The sequence below is a fragment of the Dendrobates tinctorius genome, unplaced genomic scaffold, assembly GCF_039654945.1.
Source record: "Dendrobates tinctorius isolate UK_male_01 unplaced genomic scaffold, ASM3965494v1 ptg000116l, whole genome shotgun sequence".
Classification (NCBI taxonomy): domain Eukaryota; kingdom Metazoa; phylum Chordata; class Amphibia; order Anura; family Dendrobatidae; genus Dendrobates; species Dendrobates tinctorius.
Window position 1 is genome coordinate 13,309,868 of NW_027361784.1, and position 19,293 is coordinate 13,329,160.

The 19,293-nt window shown below is 36.8% G+C and overlaps 1 protein-coding gene across 8 annotated transcripts in view; it reads right to left on the reverse strand.

Annotated features, from left to right (window-relative positions):
- Positions 1 to 19,293, reverse strand: part of CSMD3 (CUB and Sushi multiple domains 3) — a 1,871,449-nt gene that overhangs the window by 731,809 nt on the left and 1,120,347 nt on the right. For all 8 annotated transcript variants that reach the window (XM_073590214.1, XM_073590213.1, XM_073590210.1 and 5 more), the window contains 2 exons: positions 14,191 to 14,385; positions 5,690 to 5,828 (listed from right to left, as the gene is read on the reverse strand). In XM_073590214.1, the coding sequence (XP_073446315.1) occupies positions 5,690 to 5,828; positions 14,191 to 14,385 (334 nt within the window). The remainder of the gene's footprint in view (positions 1 to 5,689; positions 5,829 to 14,190; positions 14,386 to 19,293) is intronic.

The window sequence follows — 19,293 nt, forward strand, 5'->3', positions numbered from 1 at the left end:
ATAAGGGAGATTTTGAATTTCTGCACACACTTGTGGACACTTTTGGATTGTGTGAGGCCCACTGATATCTGAGCGCTATGTGACAGGCTCGATGGCACAGCTGTGACCAAAGTGACTAGAGGATAAGGGAGATTTTGAATTTCTGCAGACACTTGTGGACACTGGACACTTTTGGATTGTGTGAGGCCCACTAATATCTGAGCGCTATGTGACAGGCTCGATGGCACAGCTGTGACCAAAGTGACTAGAGGATAAGGGAGATTTTGAATTTCTGCAGACACTTGTGGACACTGGACACTTTTGGATTGTGTGAGGCCCAATGAATATCTGAGCGCTATGTGACAGGCTCGATGGCACAGCTGTGACAAAAGTGACGAGAGGATAAGGGAGATTTTGAATTTCTGCAGACACTTGTGGACACTGGACACTTTTGGATTGTGTGAGGCCCACTGATATCTGAGCGCTATGTCACAGGCTCGATGGCACAGCTGTGACAAAAGTGACGAGAGGATAAGGGAGATTTTGAATTTCTGCAGACACTTGTGGACACTGGACACTTTTGGATTGTGTGAGGCCCACTGATATCTGAGCGCTATGTCACAGGCTCGATGGCACAGCTGTGACAAAAGTGACGAGAGGATAAGGGAGATTTTGAATTTCTGCACACACTTGTGGACACTGGACACTTTTGGATTGTGTGAGGCCCAATGAATATCTGAGCGCTATGTGACAGGCTCGATGGCACAGCTGTGACCAAAGTGACTAGAGGATAAGGGAGATTTTGAATTTCTGCACACACTTGTGGACACTGGACACTTTTGGATTGTGTGAGGCCCAATGAATATCTGAGCGCTATGTCACAGGCTCGATGGCACAGCTGTGACAAAAGTGACTAGAGGATAAGGGAGATTGGATTGCTTTTAAAAAAGCAGTTTGCAGAGCAGTGGGTAAACAGCAATGCCAGCCTGTCAGGAAGCCTTAAAAGGCAGCCCAACAACCAACACCACTGATACACCACAATATAGCCTCCTCTTGCACTGCACACACAGTGACTGGTGTGTTGTGCAGGCAAAATCGCTAGCAGCAGAAGCAGTTTTTTTTTCTTCTCACTCTCTAGTGAACACATCTTTTATAATTGGTGGTTATTTAAAAGTTTTTACAAACAGTGTTTGGTGAAGCCTTTCCTTTTCCCTTGGTATCTTTGTTACTTTGTTGCCTTTACATGTTGTTACCTTAGTGTTTTTCCCTGTGAAAGTGATGAGTGACTGTGAGTCTGTTTTGCCCTGTCTGTCTTATTTATATTCTTCCCATTCACTTACCAACTATTGCTACTCATGAGTAGAGATGAGCAAATAATTCAATGTGAAGTTCGAATTATGATTGCTGAATTTGCAATATTCACCGATTAATTCTTTGAATATTTGCCAAACATAACCGAACGCCATTCAGGTCAATAGGAGGCAAAAACAAACACATGCACAACACCTTATAACAGAACCAAAACACATCAAATGACAGCCAAACACCAGGAAAGTGGCCTCAATTCACCCACAGTACACATTTTAGTATGGAACTGAAGAAATCAGACAGGTATGATGTATCGGGGTCTGGGAAAGGATTTGCAGTTTTTAATTGAACGTCACAGTAAGATGGAGTGGATGAGGGATCAGTGTAGGACCCCTTTGCTGTGAGCCCTGATATCACTTGCAACATCTCTACCTGCTTGGAGGATGAGCCACACTCAGGTGGCACAAATATCAGTTTTATAGACTACCATTGAAAAATTAAAGGCTAGTAACACAGGTAGTTGAGTTCCAGGAAGTGGAGGCCTGAAGGTCTCGAAAGCCTACTACAACAGGCAGCATGCCAAACCAGAAGTCTAAAGTCAAAGTGGCTTCAATTTCATCACAGTAGAAATAGTATAATACGGACCGATAGGTCTTCCACTAAAACTAATCCAGCAGATGGACACCAAATAAGGATTGTTCACATTTAAACAAAAGAGGGTCTTACACCACAGAAATGGAATCAATTTCACAGAGTAGAAATAGTATAATAGGGACCGACAGGTCTTCCACTACACCCAATCAAGCAGATGGTAACTCAACCTGAAGTTTTCACATTTTAAAAAATGAGGGCGTGACACCACCGAAGTGAAATTACTGTCAGGAGAATAGAAATAGTATAATTGGGACCGACACATCTTCCACTACAGCTAACCCAGAAGCAATCAAAAGGACAAGGGCAGTCATACAGTCCAAAGTTATAAATATGAAAAAACTTTACTAAATAATGTCAGGTAAAAGATACAGTTGGATAAAATTGTGCCAAAAACAACCAGCCCTCACAGAAAGGCAGGAGGTACACATGTGGGCAACAGAATCAATATATAACTATACTATCTCCAGTTAACAGTATAATTAAGGGGGTGGGCAGGGGATCCATGTGTGGTCTGCCACCGTCTATGTGGTATGTGTATTTATCATTATACTTCTTGCATAATACCATGTTTGAGTGGTTGTAATTGTTTCTTTTTATGCCCAAACTCCACATGACGATTTACTCTATATAGGAATCCTTAATTATATTACATTATGGACCATGAGAGAGGTGCAGGCGGTGATGTTATGGTAGATTGAGAAAATTGTGGTGTGCTCATTCTCTGAGATCAGTCAAAAACAGCAGGCATGTCTGCTTCTGTTACAGCTGACAGTGGGTTCTCAGTCAGCGTGACTGGAGCAGGTAAAGATCCCAAGGTTCTTGGGTAGAAGACCTGCGTCTCAATAGTTGGCATTGTAACAGAGTAGTAAGAAGAAGCAGCAGATACAGTTGATGGGGCTGCTGGTGGTTGTTGAGGTCCGCTGGTCCGCATTATTGTGCTTGTTTATTGCACATGTGAAGGTTCATACATGTAGAATAATTTTTTGTGGCCTCTGTATCAGGCCTCTATAACACACTAGATGCTACAAACTATGTGAAAATCAGGTCCTCTACTGTATGGCACTAGGAGTAGAGCAGAATAATTTTTTGTGGCCTCTGGATCAGGCCTCAATAGCACACTAGATGCTACAAACTATTTGAAAGTCAGGTTCCCTACTGTATGGCACTAGGAACAGAAGGATTTTTTGGTGGCCTCTGGATCAGGCCTCTATAACACACTAGATGCTGCAAACTATTTGGAAGTCAGGTTCCCTACTGTATGACACTAGAAACAGAAGAATTTTTTGTGGCCTCTGTATCAAGCCTCTATAACACACTAGATGCTACAAACTATTTGAAAACCATGTCCCCTACTGTAAGACACTAGGAACAAAAGATTTTTTTGTGGCCTATGGATCAGGCCTCTATAACACACTATATGCTACAAAATATTTGAAAGTCAGGCTTCCTACTGTATGACACTAAGAACAGGACAAATTTTTGGTGGCCTCTGGGATCAGGCCTCTACAGCTTAATTTCAACCAAACAAAATGACAAAGTGTGATGTGGCAGGTTGTCTAATTTTTTGCAAGTGAAAAATTATATATTTTTTAATGTGCCTTAGGTCTGCAGACAGTGTCATGTCACCACAGCACAAAATTAGAAGGTGGGATACAGCAGGTTATTTCACATTTAGCTACTGAAAAAATATTTAGAATGCTATACTCATGCATGGAGCACAATAGAAGCAGTGCACAACACAACACTCTTGTAGGACATGTGCCCTGCTGGCTTTGTCTGTGGACATCAGTAATGGCCAAAAAAAGTGCTGGAAGGTAAATTTAAAAAATTTAACAGCCACACTAGACACTAGCTAGCTACACTATCTGACTGATATGCAACCACCTAACTAACCAGCTAAAATCTGGGATACAGCAGGCTTTTTCACATTTAGCTAGCTAAAAATATTATTTAGAATGCTATACTCATGCATGGAGCACAATAGAAGCAGTGCAAAACACACATCTAGGACATGTGCCTTGCTGGCGCTGTCTGTGGCCCCCCCAAAAAATCCTGGAAGGTAAATTTAACAGCCACACTGGACAGTGGCTAGCTCCACTATCTGACTGATATACAACCGCCTAGCTACCTAGCTGAAATCTTGCTGCTAATAGTGCCAGCATCAGGAGCAGCCTCTCTGTGCTGTTACAGTGTCAAAATGGCGCTAAAACAAGATGTCCTCTATTTATATGGAGAGGGACATGTGATCTCAGCAGCCAACGACACAAGCCGCTGTGTCAGGACATTGTGGATCTTTCCTGTGCCCTGATTGGCTAGCCGCAATGTGCACACATAAAGTTAGGGGGGAAAAAAGATGGTTTACTAGAACATTGTGCCTCTGAGGTCTGCAAACCCCCTCCCCACATCAAACACATGTCAAACGTTCAAGATACATCACCATTATCGTTGCTAAAGTGCTGAAAATACTTTTGTGGCAACAAAAATATTTTCCCACACTTTTTACCGATTGCTACCGATTTTTTTCCGATTTTATAAAATTTTGCTCGTTATTCGGATCACAAATCCGAATGTGCCATACTCATGTCGAAATTATGTTTGGCAATCGTTTTCCTAACAAATTCGCTAATCACTACAAGCATAGTGAGGAACGAGACCTAGGCATCCCCACTATTATGGGTAATCCTGAGGACCCCTAGACTTAGGAACAGTGTCCTTGTGACAGTAGTGTAGGAAAAAAATTAAGATCCATAAGCTTATACATTTGAGGTTAACAACCTTTTTTCATAACTATCCATAGCTATGAATCAGATTCGCTAACCCAAAATGCTTAAACTTCTGGATCCTAATCTTTTTAATTCCTTTTTCCTACACTATGATTTTTTTAAAAATCCACAGTAAAAGATATGTTTTATTTTTTTTTCTCTTTTAGTGCTGATGCCAATTCCTTGGACTTTTTATCCAAAGAACCATTTTTGTTTTTAAACAAATTTTACCTGGGGACAGGTTTTCTGAAAGTGGAAAAGCACCTTTTGATGGTCAAAACATATCCTTATATAAAAACACTTTTAATAATTCAGGATATTATCAATAAATGAGCCACCAGATTAGCATTTTACATGAGCTTTTAAACAGTTTGTTATATCCATAACAATTACAACCAAGGAGATTGAGACACCATTCCAACTATTCCCGCTTCTTCTATCATTGACTCACTACTGAACATCCCCTGCAGTCCTCCCTCATTTGTATCTTAAATACATCTAGATACAATTTCAACAATTCTAGAAAAGAAATAGATGAAAAGTGTTTTTTTTAATAAAATAAACAACTGCAATTGCTTAATGGCCTATATACGTAAAGTATATTTCTTGGCCTGGACAGATAACCTCCTTTACATTAAGATCTTTAGTTTTTGAGAGCAAAGCTCCACATATTTTCATGATACATCTTACTTGGCTCCAGGATTATAATAAGCATCTGTTTTCTAATACCAATGCATGCAGGCTTTAGTACAATCGAAATAGAATAATTTGATATTTTTATGGCTTTAGGAGAAAACAGAAGAAAACCATAATCGTGAGATTACTTAAGGTTAAGAAGGGTCAACTATGGTCTACATGAGGTAATCCGCATTTTAGCATAAAATGACTTTGAGAAATCTATTCTATATATATATATATATATATATATGTATTATACATTATTGTTCTAATAAGGAAAGAAATATAATGCTTAAAGAAGTCTTGACCTTTCAAATGTAATTTTAATGGAGCGTTCAGGTTCTGCTTCAATCACCCATTCACAATTCAGAGAGTCTTTATAGTAGCCAGGCCACCCGGGAGAAAGTATGACTCCACTGGGAGCTGAAAAATGTCCACCACATGGAGCTAAAAATGAGAAAGAGAAAATGAATATTATATTAGATTTTCCGTATGTAATTTAAAACATATGGGGTTAAACAGAGATCAGTATTATTACCAGATCCAAGATTGTCTAATCAATTCACAATACATCTTTATTGTGGCCAGAATTCTATTTTTCTTTTTCAGAAAATACTTATGATACCTAAGGTAATTTTCATACAACTTTGATATGTCACAGTGACATGTCCTACCTTTTAATTGCCAAGGCTCAGGGCGATAAGGATTACAACAAATTAGCATAAATTGAGAGTAAAAAGATATAAAATATAACTTTTATTTGATAAAATTAAAAATATCAGAGATACCACAAATATTAGATCGGAATGTTGAAATACATATCTGGACCAACCGGACATGTATGTGAAAAAGATCAAACCACATATCAAAAGTTTTAGAAAAATGCAATTGCTCTTTAAATAATAACATTCTACTAGTGGAAGGTTTGGAGCCACCTATACAAGATATACATGTTCAAATCCTTTGAGCTTTCTTTAGTGGTTGTGTAATAGGTAACACATACAAGGAGAGTATGGTAAATAATATTTTTTTAAAGAAGTCTCAGGAATTTGTTGCCTCTAATCCCTCCTTTTCACATACAGTGAGTCAGTAAAAGTCATGGCACACTTTTGACCAGTCACTGGAAAGTATATAAGTATACCACGATCCCTAGATCTGACGCCTTTAGACTTTTACTTTTGGGGTTATGTGAAGCAACATGTGTACATTGAATGTATCAACTACATTAATCACTTAAAACAGAGACTCATCATTGGGGACACTATATTAGGATTTTTCTATGATAGACACTTTTTTTTGGCTAGGAAGGTGTTGGCGCTACGTTCGATGGAAGGCTCAAGCCAATCTCTCAGAGCCTGGATTGACCTGGTAAACTCAGTCATTCCATATGAGCGAGCACTTTATCAAAACCGTGGCTGTCTAGGGAAATTAGACAAAATCTGGGACAGATGGAATTCGTCTCATCTCACTATATCGGGGAGTGGAGGCTCGGTACCACCGTGGCTGTTATAACTTAAATACATTGAGATGTATTTAGGGCATCACATAATTTTTTAATATTGTGTAATGTACTAGGCAGCGTGCTAGGTATAGTTGTAGTTTAATTAGATTGGTAGTGCCTTTGTGATATGTACTTTCAAAGATATACAGCTTGACAATGCTTCTGTTCACCTGTTAAATAATTCACTATCTAAGCAATAACTCATAGACCTGTGAAACTAAATTGTATAAACAATTTAAAGTGCGAATTGCTATTTTCCCATAATAATTTGGACAAAATGCACTTGTATTATTTTGGTGTATGCATATGTGTACATGTTGTTTCTCTTTTTTCTTGGTTAATAAACAAGTTTAAAAAAACAAAAAACAGAGAATCACAGACGTTATTCACTCTGTTACACCAGACATCCTTACCCGTGTGTGGCACGAACTTCACTTTTGTTTGGATGTGTGAAGGGCAACAAATGGAGCCCACATCGAGCTGCACTGAATAGGTCTGAAACTGGGAGGGTTTTCTTTTATTTGGAGCAGATTTCACATTTCTATTGTTTTTTGATGCTTTCCAGTGACTGGTCAAAAGTGCACCATGACTTTACGGACACACTGTATTTGATTTTGTATAAGTGTATTAAAGCGACATATCGCTGGTCGGGATCGCTGGTGCATCGCTAAGTGTGACAGTACCTTTATTCATCTGTTGCCACATCCTCCATGCACCCAATAGCACTTGGTAACTGCACTTAGACCGATGCTAGCTGATAATCACCTAATGTAGCTTATGTGAAAACCAATATTTATTATACTGATGGCTGGACCATATATGACAAACACTTTTTAACTTTTTTGTATTGTGTCCCCTCCCATTCCCTTATAAATTGTAAGCTTATGAGCAGGGTCCTCACTCTTCCCACAAATGTTACTTTTTAAGACTTTATTGTCTATACATGTCTCCACTTAATTGTAAAGTGCTGCTGAATATGTTGTCACTACAGAAATAAAATTATTATTATGTTACCTAATTATTATGACTATTTAATGACTTTATCTTTTGCTCAATTTATTCTTTATATTTAGCTAAGATCAGCAGTTAATTATTTTTGCTCTGGTTTCATGATTAAATATTCACTACTCATTCTTCAGTGTCATCCTTTCACATCCTACCTGTAATGTTTAGTCTGCTTTTTAAAGATTGTAAAGAGATGAGGTTCAGATGAGCGTATGAAAAATCTAGTTTCACCCAGAAAAACTCTAACATTTTTCATCCAATTCCCTTCTACATTGCCATCAGTGAGCCATCCATATGTGCACATTTCCTTTCTACAGGGTTGGCAATTTATATGGATGCACCTAAATAAAATGAGAATGGTTGGTGATATCAACTTCCTGTTTGTGGCACATCAAGAGTGGGAGAAGAGGGTTGCAATGACAATCCAACACAATGGGCAGCACTTTGAACACATTTTATAAGTGATCACAAACTTGTAAATAACTCATGAAAGAATAAAGTTGCAATAAAACTAAGCACACCATTGTTTTTCTTGTGAAATTCTCAATAAGTTTGATGTCACATGACCATCTTCCCATTAAAAAAAATAAAGTTGGGTCAAAAATGGCCAACTTCAAAATGGCCGCCATGGTCACCAGCCATCTTGAAAAGTTCCCCCCATATACTAATGTGCCACAAACAGGAAGTTGATATCACCAACCATTCCCATTTTATTTAGGTGTTTCCATATAAATGGCCCACCCTGTACACCAGTCTATCATTGTCAGTTCATTCATTGTAATTTATTTTTGTATCTTGTATGTAACCCCTCCTCACATACAGCACCTTGGAAACATTGGTGCACTAAAAATAAAAAATTATAATATACACATATGGTTTAGAAAAAGCTACAATTTTCAACTACATAATAAGTTAAAACTTCTAAACTCTTAAATTTGAATTATTTAAGCCTTGCTTTGGAATATGATTCTAAGACTGTATTTATCCATATCCTATAAGAAGAGTGAAATAGATTACATTAGCAATTATGAAATGAGTTTCTTGCTTTTACGGCTTTAACTTCCAGCTGAGAAACAATATTTTACTTTAAAATGCAACCTCGACCTTAATGTACTGCATTATGGAAGATTAATTTTGGAGTCCAGTGGAAAGTACCTGGCAGCAACAAGACTATGTGCTATTTCTCATTTAGATTCATTCAATATAACTAAAACCAACTTGCACGCATACCCTGTCCTCGTGTGCCGGTGACGTCTGCATTTTTCCTTACATAACTTTTTATTTTATTATTTTAGCCTTTCAAAAACATCAAAATAAAATGGTTGCCAGTGTAACAGTTGATCTATATCAGACTCACACAATTTCCCTATAAAAATGCAGACCAAATATAATTTGTATTGGTATTTCCAGTAATGGCATTGATGTACTGTACTTTCCTTGGCACCTATTACTGAGGCTGTTTCATCCTATTAAGTAGGTAAAATTAAATAGAGCTTCTTAAGACATGCAACCTTGCCATTTATTGCTTATTAAAAAATCCTTTTTGTTTTCAATAATGTAGGGATTTTTGATTTTTGTAATGCACAATTAACTACTAAAATTACTTACTGCCTCGGAGGTGGCCAGTTTCATAGGTAATGAGTAATTTCTTGAAAAGTGTTTTCTATACAATGTTAAAAATGCTCTTGAGTTGTTTAGATCTTTAGATGCAGCCAACAAGTACAAATAGTGTCCAGCGGTAAATGAAGGTAAAAATTAATTTTTAATTTGCCATACATTAAAATATGGTACAATGACAATCCAGCACTTAGTACACACTTGCTCAGAAACTGAATAGATAGACGCGTTTCGACATTACGTCTTAGTTATGATCTAAAGTTGTGGTATACTGACAATTTATTTATACTGGGTGCTCAGCATTTTAAAAAAATCATATATACAAAAATAATTAAAAACAGTCCATAAGCCCTATAGAGGTGGAAAGCACAAAAGAAAAAACTTTTAAATATGGAATCATTTTGGATGTTTATTCTTAATACTCGTACCCCTGAGGGTTTAAATGCCAGACATGATTTGATCATGATTCATGATGTATTTTGACTTAAAGTCTATCGTTATTTTGTATATGTGTTTAATTGTTTTTGTATTTATGAAATTTTAAACTACCATTGTATAATTAAGCATCCATGTGCTTACTCCAAACCAGGATTGGTGGAGTTGATTATTAGCAGGTGTTTTTTTTTTTGAAATGCTGAACACCCAGTATAAATACATGGTTGGTCAGTATAGCACAATTTAGGTAATGACTAAGATGTAATGTCGAAATGCGTCGATCTATTCAGTTTCTGAGCCAGTGTGTACTAAGTGCTGGATTGTCACTGTGCATTTTTATGCTGCAGAGATTAATCTGTCTCTGCTAACATCATGGGAGAGTGCACGGTTTGGGAGAGTGCCTCAAATATGCTGTTGACTCCAATTGTCAATCTTCAGAAGCGTACTGCCAATCAGCAAGAAGGATATTGGGTGGAAGGGGAGCGCTAAGTTCATAGGATAGGAACTTAAAATAGACTTTAAAATTTACTTTAAAGTGGATTGGTCACCAGATTTTACATTAAAAATTACTTACAATTTAATTTCCTAGACCTGATTAGGCTATTGCTATTACTTTGTAAATCCTTTGCCAGAATGGTTGTATAATCTTAATATTGAGATAAGCATTTTATGATTCCAGTTTTAGATTCAAATATCTAATGAGTCTAAGTATTTTCCAAACCCCCCACCTAGCCTGACTGAGAGCGGCAGCCTATGCTTAGCAATGTGAGATCCTTGCAGCAGCAGGAGGGTATTGAAGAGCTATCTTTCAGGCACAGTGGGTGGAGACTGAGTTAATCTTCCATAAAAAAGAATTCAACACTTATGTACAAATAAAATTTTCTAAACACCTAAATATATTCATTATTTAATTTTATCAACATAGACAGAAATTCACGCTCTTAGAGGCTTGGCTGATATCAGTGAATTTTTTTTATTGGGTGTCCAAGAAATGTTCTGCTATGCTCAATGCACAAATGATCAAGATCTACTGCAAGAAACTCCCTTTGCAATTGTTGGCCAATAATATCTCAGATGTCTCGAGGGTGGCGCAGGCCATATAAGCACGTTTAGGTAATGCATGCTTCTCACAGTAGCACTAGCAACATGCAGCCTTGCATTGTGTTGAAAAACAGATCCTGGGACACTTTGAAGAAATAGCCATACCACTGGTTTAACAACTAATTCAATGTTACACCAAGCTATTAGTGTATCTGTAATGAAGACTAGAGGGGACTGGATTATGTACATTGTGTATGTCTGCATCATAATCCTGGGAGACGGACAGTTTGAAGTGCCATAGTGAAGGCCTCTTCATAGCAGTACCTAATAGGGTCTTGTCAAATTTAATGACTGGTGTAAAATTATCCATTTAGCACTGCAAGTGAAATTAGACGTGGCATACTAAGTCTAAGGTATGAAAGTTTCTCCACCCAGCATCAAACAGTGTTTGAATGACATAGGGCTATGAGCCACATGTCCAGAGAGCAGTGCTCCCTTAATCTTATGTCACTGCTCTCAAAGACTGTGATGGAACAGAGCTAGAATGGAGGTCTACCCTCTTCAGTTATGAATTCTGCTTCAGTCTTGGATGTAGTGATAGACAGAGATTGGTATGGAGATCCTATGGGTAAAGCCATGAAAAGATCTTCAGGAAGGAATATGAAAGTGTCATGAGCCAATTTTCTTGGTTCTTCAAAATTTCCTAGGGCAACTTAAGTGACAGCATGCTAACGCATGTAAATGGGAGATTTCTATGTGTGAGGCTCATACTCAATACTAAATAAATTACGATATTTTGAAAATTTTGTTTCCATTTTTTCATCATTTGCATATCGTTCCTATGATTTTCATAATTCCTTTACTTTTCCTTCTTGCTATTGAAATTTTAATCTTGAGGAGTTTATTTAAAAAAAATATTGAAAAAATCCAAGCATGATTTGTCACTGCTACAACTAGTTAATAAAATTAAAATGAAATACTTGACATATTTTATTTCAATATTACAGTCGCTACAATAAGTAATTTTTTTTAATATGATTCATAAAAAAGTAGAACTTTTCCTTCCAGACATTAACCTGTCTCCAATATTCTTCTGATTAGTTGTTTTTATTTTGCTGAAGTAGCAAAAATACAGTAATATACATTTTGCTAGAAATTTAATGGCACAAGAAATGGCTTTTAGTTTTCCATTTCATTGATCAAGGGCTGCCGTTATCTCCTAAATTTACACTAAATAGCTACATGATAGAAGGCTGGAGTGAACACAAGTTTTGCAGCGCAAGCCTTCAATATATATCAGAAGTTTACTTCGAACCACTATGATTTAATGATGTGCAAAAATGTTCTGTCATTGTACCACTTTTATAGAGCACATAACAGATTTTCCGGACAGGGAGAACACTCAATTATCAGAGTTATAGGCTCCTACTTTCATATGTGAAATACAAACACAAGTGCAAAGTCCCATATTTTTCATCAATGATTTTTATGATTTTTTTGTCTTTTCCATATATATTATCTGTGCTTTCGAAATGGTAAACATCTCACCATAAAATTGCAGTCCATCCTGCTTAAACTATAAAATCAATAATTTAAAAATGCAATAAATGTATTTTACATGTATCTATCTATTGTTTCAGTAAGGAAAGAGATAATGTCTACTGCCTACAAAACCTCACAGTAAGATTCAAACAACCATATTTTTGAAGCGATGCTGTTGAATTGGACCGTTCAGATGACCATTTCTTTCACATGGACCAAAAAAATCCTAGCATATGCTGGTCTTCTCTGTATTTCTCATAATTCTCGCCATTTCTAGCCTATGGGTTCCCAGGAAAAAATCGGATACCATACACATCATATGTTTAGAGTTCTATTTTTACAGATGCATTAAATTTATTAACATAGAAAATGTATTTGCTCTTCTAAATTTTAATACCTTCCTGTGTATAAAGAGGGATAGAATATGGATGCTCTTCTTATTGTACGGTGGCAGCTGGTCAAGTCCTTGACAGGAGGTATGTGTCACCGAGATATCAATCCTCAGTGATGTAGGACTTGTAGAAACAAGTTCCAACATGCTAAGTGCTGAAAGGTGATTTTAATGGGCCTGGATTTTTGAGTCTGGGTCTTTGGAATGGCCAAAGAGCTGGTCGGGACTGGTCGTTCCCTTACCTCCAGTTCCAGGATTTGTAATGGGCTGTAAAAGAAGGTTCATCTGCCTCATTTAGGGCTGGGGAGCTGAGGTGGAATCATCACTGATGTACTGGTCAACTTTGCAAGAGGCTGACTAGGTCTACAAAGCAAGGTTTCACATATATGGACTGTGACCATAATTGCAAAAATATCATGATCTAACTTACCAAGTTTCTGTTTTAACTTATACAGGGAGTCATGAACCCAATAAAAACACTTGAATTGGAAATGTATTGTGGAACAACATTTTTTAAGATTATTTTAATTTTATGCGTTTAGAATGTGAGGGTGATCCCTTAAATTGAGATCTAAATGATTGCCTTTTCCTGACCCAATAAATAGCTGAGTGCTAGCTTAAAAAGATAGACATCGGATGCAGAATCAGATGTATACTCCTTTCTCAGCAAAGGCTTGCAAACGACTGCACTTTATTTTCAGGTCAAAGAACTGTAAAACAGATAGGAAAAGGGCATCACACAATCTTCTGAGCAGCCAGTGTCAGTCTTTGATCGGTCTATTCCAACTTCACTTCCATATATGGTCTCCAGTGTCTTAACTTCTGCATTTCAAAGATTTCTTCCAGGGTTTTATTCAGGACACAGACGCCATGTTGCTACACCATATCTGAACTAGCTTATATAAGGTTTAATAATTGATTCATTAGCCATTCTGTCCTTCACATTATTATTATGCATGCCATATATGTATATATTTTCTAGGCAGTGTCTATCACTATGAATTACAAGACTCAATGACAGCAACATTTTTTTACATCTCTAAATGCATTTGTAATCTCATCAGGATGGGTGCATTACGTGACTTATGCATTACTCTAGGCATTACTGTTTCTGGCTGATGATCACTTTTGATGTTGATCATTGTCAAGAGTTTGAATTCGGTCACTCTGGACCTTATAACTTACAGCAAATATGCATCATCATTACCGCTTTCGTTTAACATTTTGTCATTTTGAAATACAACAATGAATTCATATTAAAGTGTGAGCAGACAGACCTTCACATCTAGGGATCGGACCACTCCACATAATTTTCCCATCTATCAGCATACAAGTGATGGTCTCGGTGCCTTGAGTTTTAATAAATCCATCTTCACAGACCACAGAGACTGAGCTTCCGAGCTGAAAGTTGTCTCCAAAGCGACGGGCATTTAGTGGAATTCCAGGATCTGGACACTCGTTATGACCAAAAGCTAAAAGAAATAATAATAGTAAAGTTTGATTGTAATGTGATAACTACAGACTCATACTGAAACTCAACATTTTATAAACCATTCTTGCTCTCTATAGTAAAACCCAAGATATATAATACATTAATAATATATTAAAAGTTACCTGTATGTTTCACATTAATCTAAAATGTAATGATGGAATTGAGGAGTCACCTAACAAGGCTTTATTGTCACAAATCTCAATTAAAGGCATTGTCCACTTTATCTTTACATTAACAAATGTGTTGGGAACATGATTTTGTGACATCTATAAGTATTGCTGGTTCTATTCAGGCAATTGTTCAGTTGATGGAATAGTTTGTGATCAGACCTGTTCATTAACTTCCACCAATTTGTAAAAAGGTTTTAAATGAGCTGCATTTTTCAGAAAGTGGAGGCTTTTGGCCTGCTCTGGTCAAGCACTCTTCAATCATGCTACAGACATTTTGAGATCAAGAGTGCTATTCTGACTATCTAAGGAAGTGCCACAAAAATCACCAAAATATTTGTTAAAGAGGTTGTCTGGCCTTATCACAAAAGTTTGTAGTCACTCTACAGTGGCACTTTGTGAGGATTTTTTGGTGCTGGCGGCAAGACCAAGTAGCCATGTGACAACAAGTATGCAATATAGATACTCCCAGTCATATTCCAACTAGAAGCGTGTGGCCTCACTCAATTCGCTTGTATTCAGTGAGGCTGAGCACACCTAGTCTGAATATGGCACGAAAAAATGCATATTACATACTTGCCAGCAGCAATATCTTACATTAATAATATGATTTGTTTCTTGAAACCCAAAGCTGCAGTTACACTGGCCGACCACAGCCACTAAATGACCGTCGATAGGCTACATGTACTGTAATCCAGTGACTATTTAATAGCCTGTTTGGTCAACTGTTCTTCCGTGCTTACAGAACAATGGTTGGCTTTATCAGTCTGTGCTCATAGAATTCAATTTTTCTTGATAGAACACAGGAAAATGTGCTGCCAAGTATGATGATTTTTAAGAGAACTTAGAAATCCTATCATTCAACAAATAAGCATCTTTCCAATTCATCGGCTGATGGAGAATGAGCATTCCCACAAACACTCTTTTTCTGATTATAAACCAGTGTAAATGGTCCTAAGATTACTGAGAAACCTTTTGAGTTTTATAAAAGATACAATAAAACATGTAAGATAATTGCAGTATTTTTTTCTTGGGTAACGCCCAATCCAGATTGAAGAGTTCTTCTAACAAGGTTTAGTCAAATTAGATAATTTCTTGTTTCAGTAATCATCTCCTACATATTCTCATCACAAATATTAATTAAATGCAGGGTGAAGATTTATAATTAAGTGAGATTTGTCTCCAATTTCACATATATAAACAATTTTCATATCAAGGTTGGGAGAGAATAGGGTAGGAAGGCTCTACTCAATTGATGAAACTGAATACAATATTACTTCAATCCTGGACTAAAATATTAGAATGCAACTGCTGGAACTCCGGGCCAAATGAAGATGAGATAATACACAGAACAAAGCAGAACTAAAACAATAAAAATAAATCAGTGCTCATAACTTGGGGTTTGTCAGATTGGCAGCATTTTACTAGCTTAATTCAAATAGACTAATGGAAGACTGTCATATTGATGACCTATCTATTAATAGAGTCATGTGTTAGGGTTAACTGACAAATAGATGCTCATGTGGTTGGATTTTGTACAGAACAACTCCGATAAACGTGATAGTACATTTTACATCTAATGTGTAGCTGATGTTCTGGCCACTGAACTCATTCCCAGTGGCTAGAGGAAGAAGTATGACATGAGAAAGAATTGGATGACAAAACCTGGGCTCTGTCAAAAGTAACACAGATCATGAATAAAAGCATGTTTATTCATGCAACGCGTTTCGGAACTGACCTGGCACCTGAAGAAGCAGTTAAATCAACTCCGAAAAACATTTCATGAAAAAACAGTTTTTTCTTCATGATCTGCATTAGTCTTGGCAGCCCCCGAGCTATATAATCAAATTACTTCTCCTTCCAATCTTTAAATAGGTAATAAATAGATCAGTAGAAGTTTTGACATTCAACCCTGCACCCCCAACACTATGCAACCAGTTGTTGACAGTGTAAGGAGCCAAAACAGCACACCTCTATATGTTATGCAGTGGCAGTTCTTCAGGTTATCTCCCAAATAGGAGATGAAATTCAGGACTTGTAAGAGTCACTGCACAGTACATGGAGTTGTGCTTTTCTAACCTACACATTGTTTACATCTGTCTTAAGCTAATAAAAATATATCGGTAGAGAAAATAGGTGTGGTATTGATGACCCATCTGAAGGATAAGTCAACAATATGTCAGTCCTGCCCAAACCCTTTAACTCATCCACCACCTTGGATTTTAAGTTTTTGAGTTTCATTTTTTTGCTCCCCTTCTTCCTAGAGCCATACATTTTTAATTTTTCTATCAATATGGCCATGTGGAGGCTCGTTTTTTGTGGGCCAAGTTATAATTTTGATCAACACTATTGGGTTTGCCATATCTTGTACTGGAAAATGGCAAAAAAAATCAATGTGCAGTGAAATTTCAAAAAAGTGCAATTCCACAATTGTTTTGCTATTTTACCTTGTTCACTAAATGCAAAAACTGACCTGCCATAATGATTCTCCAGGTCATTATGAGTTCAAAGATACCAAACATGTATAGGCTATTTAGGTTCTTGTGTACTTATGTGATGAGAAAAAAAGTCAACGTTTCTTAATAAAAGTCTCCATTTTCTGAGACCCATAGCATCTCCATTTTTCATGAACTGGGTCTGGGTGAGGGATGGCATTTTTATTGATACCATTTTGGAGTAGAGACGATCTTTAATTACCTGTTAATGCATTTTAATGCAATGTTGCGACAACCAAAAAACTTAATTGTGGAGTTTTGACCTTTTCTTTCGTTTACCGATTGGATTAATTATTTTTATATATTGATAGATCGTGCAATTCTGAATGCAGCAATACCAAATGTGGGTAATTTTTTTTCGTTTAATGCTTTTTTTTTGAGTGGGGTGAATGGGGGAGATTTGACCATTTTCTTTTTTTACTTCTTTAATATTTTTTAAAACTTTTTTTCAATTTTTACTTGCTTCAATAGTCTCCATGGAAAACTAGAAGCTGAGAGCGCTTGTGCTACAAAGAGCAGGGCTTCAGCCTTGCTCTATTTAGCAGAAATGCTCACTTGCTCTGAACGCCAAATGCTGAGCAGCGTTCATAGCTATCCGGGAATGACAAACAAAATGGTCTGCTGTAGACCCAGGGTTGTCATGGCACCAATGTGCAGGATTTGTGATGCGCTTACAGTAAGAGCATGTTAAATGCCGCTGTCAGAGATTGACAGCAGCAACATCCATAGGTGGATCATGATTCCACCCACGGCTCTTAGGGTCACATTTCAGCTGATCAGATCAGCTGTCATGTGCGGGCAAATTTGTGAGCTCACCACCGGAGCTCACAGAAAATAGTAACTATGCATCCAAGGTTTCTAAATCATTTTTTGTTCACAAATGCTGTTGGACCCTTTTTTGGTATTGTATACTTACTGTTAAATTGTGTCATTTATCACTTCTTTATATAAGTAATCTCTTTGCTTACATTAGATCTATATATAAATTTCTGTGGTACGTGTTCATTTATTTGTAGGTATACATCCCTTAAGCCAGTTTTATTTATTTATTCAGCGCCTTCTATGGGAGCCTGGTGTGGTTTGCCATGACCTTTATACTGAGGTGTGGCATTTGGTTTTGAGTCTACTTTGCATACAGATGCAATTTTAATTGTTTTTATATTACATGTGTGCTTGCTCTGTCTCTGTGTATATATATACTTTTTTGGTGAATAATAAAAATTTAAATTTTTGTACTATACCTATATGTGGTATATATATTTCTTATGCAATTGATGTACTCCCTTCTATTGGTTTGACCTTTTCTCGCTCTACTACAAACAATTAACATGTTAACATCCACAGGTGGATCATGATTCCACCCATGGCTGTTAGGGTCACTTTTCAGCTGATCAGATCAGCTGTCATATGCGGGGAAAATTGTGGGCTCACCGCTGGAGCCCGTAGCAAATAGTAACTATACATCCAAGGTGGGAAAGGGGTTAAACATAGACTAAAATTGCTTTTAAATGGTTAAAAAGCAACAATAATGAATTATTTACCATATTTAGGATCACATATGAAAAGTATTAGACTGATAAAGAAATAAAAAGAAACATGAAGGATAATAAAATAAAAAATGCAGGAATAAAAAAATAAAAAATAGTTCTATTACACAAGCAAAAGAGGTGACAAATAATATAAAGCAGTTATAATTTAGAAATCTAACACACACAAATATAGATGATACCACTTTTACTATTAGACCAAGAGTCCTTGTCTTTCAGTGACTCTCCAGTTGCTTCTTCCATATATGAAGCATCTTGACATTTCTTTGAAATAACACATTCTTCACAATGTTCAGTTCGATGGACATAAACATTGATTATTCTCAGACCTTTAACCTAATACATTTCCAGTCTACAGCTGCCTTTGAAATCACAGAGAACAGCGTTGTCTAAACATCTGTGCTCCTGTAGTGTTATGTTTCATCTTTTCACCCTATCACTGTTCATTCCTCTACAGGGAAATCATTCTTCACCAATACTTGATATCCTGTGGGTGAGACCGCATGTGAATGCTTGAATACTCATTGGATATTGTTTTGGTTTCAGAAAAGAGCAAAGCATGTTCAGGCTTAACGCACATTAATATAAAGACAATATATAAATATAACAAAGACTTTACTGTTTTTACTTATTGGACTACAAGCTTTTTAGAATAATGCAAATAAGGGTGCATACAAAT